Source organism: Brachypodium distachyon, chromosome 3 (genome assembly GCF_000005505.3).
Source record: "Brachypodium distachyon strain Bd21 chromosome 3, Brachypodium_distachyon_v3.0, whole genome shotgun sequence".
In the NCBI taxonomy this organism is placed as follows: domain Eukaryota; kingdom Viridiplantae; phylum Streptophyta; class Magnoliopsida; order Poales; family Poaceae; genus Brachypodium; species Brachypodium distachyon.
The window spans coordinates 16,246,880-16,250,923 of NC_016133.3; the positions used below are offsets into that span (position 1 = coordinate 16,246,880).

At 47.3% G+C, this 4,044-nt stretch overlaps 1 protein-coding gene across 1 annotated transcript; it reads left to right on the forward strand.

Moving 5' to 3' along the window:
• Positions 1-894: 894 nt before the first annotated feature.
• LOC100833908 (defensin-like protein 3) lies at positions 895-1,839 on the forward strand. Its single transcript, XM_003573494.4, has 2 exons — positions 895-1,061; positions 1,445-1,839. The coding sequence occupies exons 1-2, from the start codon at positions 1,004-1,006 to the stop codon at positions 1,618-1,620; spliced, it is 234 nt and encodes a 77-aa protein (XP_003573542.1). The 5' UTR covers positions 895-1,003; the 3' UTR covers positions 1,621-1,839.
• The last annotated feature ends 2,205 nt before the right edge of the window (positions 1,840-4,044 follow it).

Genomic DNA, 4,044 nt, shown 5'->3' on the forward strand with positions numbered 1-4,044 from the left:
AAGGGAATGGGAATGGGAATCATGAATCATCCCATGCGTATCTGCTTACTTATAGGAATGTTTTGGGCTAGAGCAGCACCAAGAGCCGGCCGGGTGCAGTAGTACACGTGGCAATCTGCATGCGTAGCTTGTGACAGCCGTGCAGTGGCCGGGGCTGAGATCAGGTCGTGTCCATCCGCTAGCTCTTGCCTTCGTATCACAAGACGAGTAAAAACCTTAACTAAAACAACGACAACAATTTAGAATCGAACTAAGACACGTACTCTTTTCGTCTAACATGTCTTGGGTTTGTGAAAATTTGAATGTATCTAGATATGACTTAATGTATAGAATATATATGCATTCAAATTTGATTAAAATTGAGATATTTTTTGTGTTTTTTCAAAACAGACATCTTTTGTTGGATGATGAGAGTATTAATGTTCGCTTGCGCGGTCAATAAATTCTGCATGTGAAATTCTACTGAGATCATAAGACGAGATCTCACAGGCAATTAAGGTAGCCGCTTGTACCCCCGGACCGGCCGACAGGCAGCACCATGCATCGTCGAGACCTTTCAAAGGGCATGCATGCGCTGCCGCCGATGCATGGTCGGAGACACGAGTCCACGACAGGTCCTGCTGGGTCTATTCAAAGGTAGCCCCACTCCTGCCCATATCCCCCTACCTGGGGTAACCTGGCATGCATGCACCCATGGATCCAAAAGCGAGCGAATATTTGCGCTGCATGCATCGTGGCATCCCGTGCCACGTGTACCCGTGGTCGCCACGTGTCCTAGACAGCTTTCCACGTACACTCGGACGATTCTAGTCGATATCCACGGGCCAGGGCGCCCGGCGCGTTTGTGTATAAAAGCTGCCGGCCGGCTGGGGGAATATAGCACCTTAATTATAACGCCACGGTAAGAGCTAGCCATCGGTCCTTCGTTACTACTCCTCGATCCAGCTATTATATTAGCCCTTAACACTCGCTCTCAGTAGCTAAGTCGTTAATTAAGCAAGCCATGTGGACGAAGAAGAATGTGGCCCTCGTGCTGATGCTCCTGATCATCCTCGCCGCACGTACGTATATACATACATGCATGCATATGCCTGATCGAAGAAGCAGTCAAGGAGTACTCCATCCGTTTCATAATTTTTGTCGAAATATTACATGTATCTAAATGTTATTTTTAATAAATACATTTAGTTTTGGCAAATTTGAGACAAGAACTATGAAACGAAGAGAGTACATTCATATTACTTTCTCCGTCCAACAAAGAGTTTGTCAAAATTTGAATGTATCTAAACATGACTTAGTGTATAGATGTATTTAAATTTAGTCAAACTTAGCTAATTTTGACAGCTTTAAGTATATTATTATTAGCACATGCATGCATATATACGGCCGGTCATTAAGTTATTTTGACCGACGGCTTTTGTTGTGTGTTGGGGAATATATGCAGAGGAGGAGGGTGGTTCGAACGTGGCGGAGGCGAAGATCTGCCGCAAGAGGAGCGCGGGGTACCACGGGATGTGCATGTCGGACCGCAACTGCGCGCAGGTGTGCCAGGCCGAAGGATGGGGCGGCGGCAACTGCGACGGCGCGGTCCGCCGCTGCAAGTGCTCCAGGGAATGCTAGCTACTTCTTAATTCTCTATCGTATATCTACTCCACCTTGCTAGCTACGGAGTAAACACGTACGCCGTACGTACATGTATGTATACAAGCACGCGTGTACGTATGTGTGCGTGCATGGTCTACGTATGTCATGTGTACTCGTGTTGCTACGTACAGAGCTAGCTCTGGCCGTGGCCGGGCTAGCAAAAGATGAGAAATAAAAAAGGTACTGCCTGCGTAACTGCGTTATATGTGAAGTAAGTTCAATAGAAGAAATAACGCCTTAAAAAGAACAAGTACGTGAAGATTGGTACACGCCGGTATGTACGTTAACAGCCTTCTGAATACGTACGTACGTACACGTACGCCGGTATGTTTAACAGCCCGAATGTCTAATTGGTGGCGCTTTATACTCCAATTACAACCAAGCTCCCAAACATTTTAAGAGGATTTAAGAGGAACACATGGTATTGTTTTTTTTTTTTTGAGAGGAGAGGATATTGTTTTTCTTGAGAGTGATGACCAACACAAGATCAGCAGCAATAACTAGCCAGCCCGGTCCGGAGCCTTCAGCATCCAGGATGGGCCTAGTTTTTGTCTTTTGGGCGGGCCCAAGTTATAGAGGACCAGCAGCAACATAGCCCTACCACGGTCCAGACACTACGGGAGAAACTGGCCCCCGGCAAAGGCACATTTGCTTCCGGCAAAATACTCTTTGCCGGTGGCTTTCTCAAGAACCCGTCGGCAAAGCCTTTGCCGGCGGCCGAAGCGACGGCCTCGGCAAAGAAAAGGAGATCACGGCATGCGGTGCTGTTAACGGCTGGCACGTGGCAAAGGCCCGACACGTGGCACCCCCGGCTCACGTGGCACACCGCGAGCCGGCGGGGTGGGCACGTGGCACGATCTGGTGCGTGCCCGCGCTCAGCCTTTGCCGGTGGCAGGCCTTTGGCCACCGGCATAGGGTATTTTTTTTATCGCAGCAATTTAAAATATTTTCACAACACACATATATATACAGACATATATTCATCCACATCACAGCAATACATCCACACAAAATCATCGACGCATTCACATCACAAGCATATATATAAACATCTCATGAAAGTCCGAAAACATCACATATCTCACAACAAAAGTATTACAAGTGTTCATCACATGCATGGTAGCAACATATTACAAGCTAGCTAGTGTTCATACACGACAAACTGGTGACTCGGGCACCTTCAACATCTACCTCGACATACTTAGAGAAATTGCACTTGGGACAATGCTTGGCATCCACGTATTCTCTGTCAAACACCGTGCATCCATTTTTACATGAATGTAGGCACTGAGTCGGCAAGTTAAGTACACTAAGCATTTTGTTCGTCTCGTACATGCTTTTAGGCAAAAGGTGGCCTTCTGGGAGGAGACTATCGATAACTGCCATCATCACATCGAACCATTCTCTGCTCAAGTTGAACTGGGTCTTCACAACCATTATTCTAGCAACGGCATCCAGCTTACTAGACTTTGTGTGAGCATGCAGATCTGTGCTTGCCTCCGCCAGCATATCAAGATAAGCCTTAGAGGTTGCCTCCGGTTCTTCCTCCATTGGAACGCGTGCTTCCTCCAAGTCATCTAGCATGTCCTGGAACCCTGTATCATAGTCGTCCGTGCGCCTTCGCACGACCTCCTCTCTTCCTCTATCCTCTTGGTCACCATGGTAGCCCCATCGGGTATAGTTTGGCGTGTACCCGTACAACACCAAGGGATTGCCCATCTCATCCTTTGTGTGTCGTGTCTTGTTATTGCAACGACTGCAAGGGCACCAAGCACGCTCTTCTCCTCTAGCAAATGCAACCTCCAAGAAATCTACCGTGTTTTTCATCCAATCATCATCCCGGTCTGTCCGACTACGGCGGCCACTGTACATCCACCGACGATCAGCCATTCTCTGCTATTTTCGGATACCACATGACACCAAAGGGATACACGGTTTTATAACGCAACTAGCAACACAAGTAATTAGTTTCGTCAAATTAATACGTCACATATTTTATTTGTTCACTGAAAAGGGCATGTGCTGAACTATTCCACTAATAGGTAAGGATAGGTCCTAATCCCACCTGACGGTGTGTAGATTGGGCCATTTCCGTGCTCCAGTCCGGTCCGAGACGAAATTTCGGCAGCACCTCCCCGCTGTTCTCCAAATACACGTATCGACAACAAGCCAAGAGAATGTGCATCCGGAGAACAATGGGGAGATGCTGCCGAAATCACGTCTCAGACCGGACTAGAGCACGGAAACGAACCCAATCTACACACCCTCGGGCTGTCCAAAAAACGTGGACAATCCGAAAGAGTTACGCTTATAGATATGCAAAGACTTGCATATCTATATACGTAACCCTTTCGTATGGGAGACGCATAGGGTTACGCGACTTTGACATTTAAACTACAA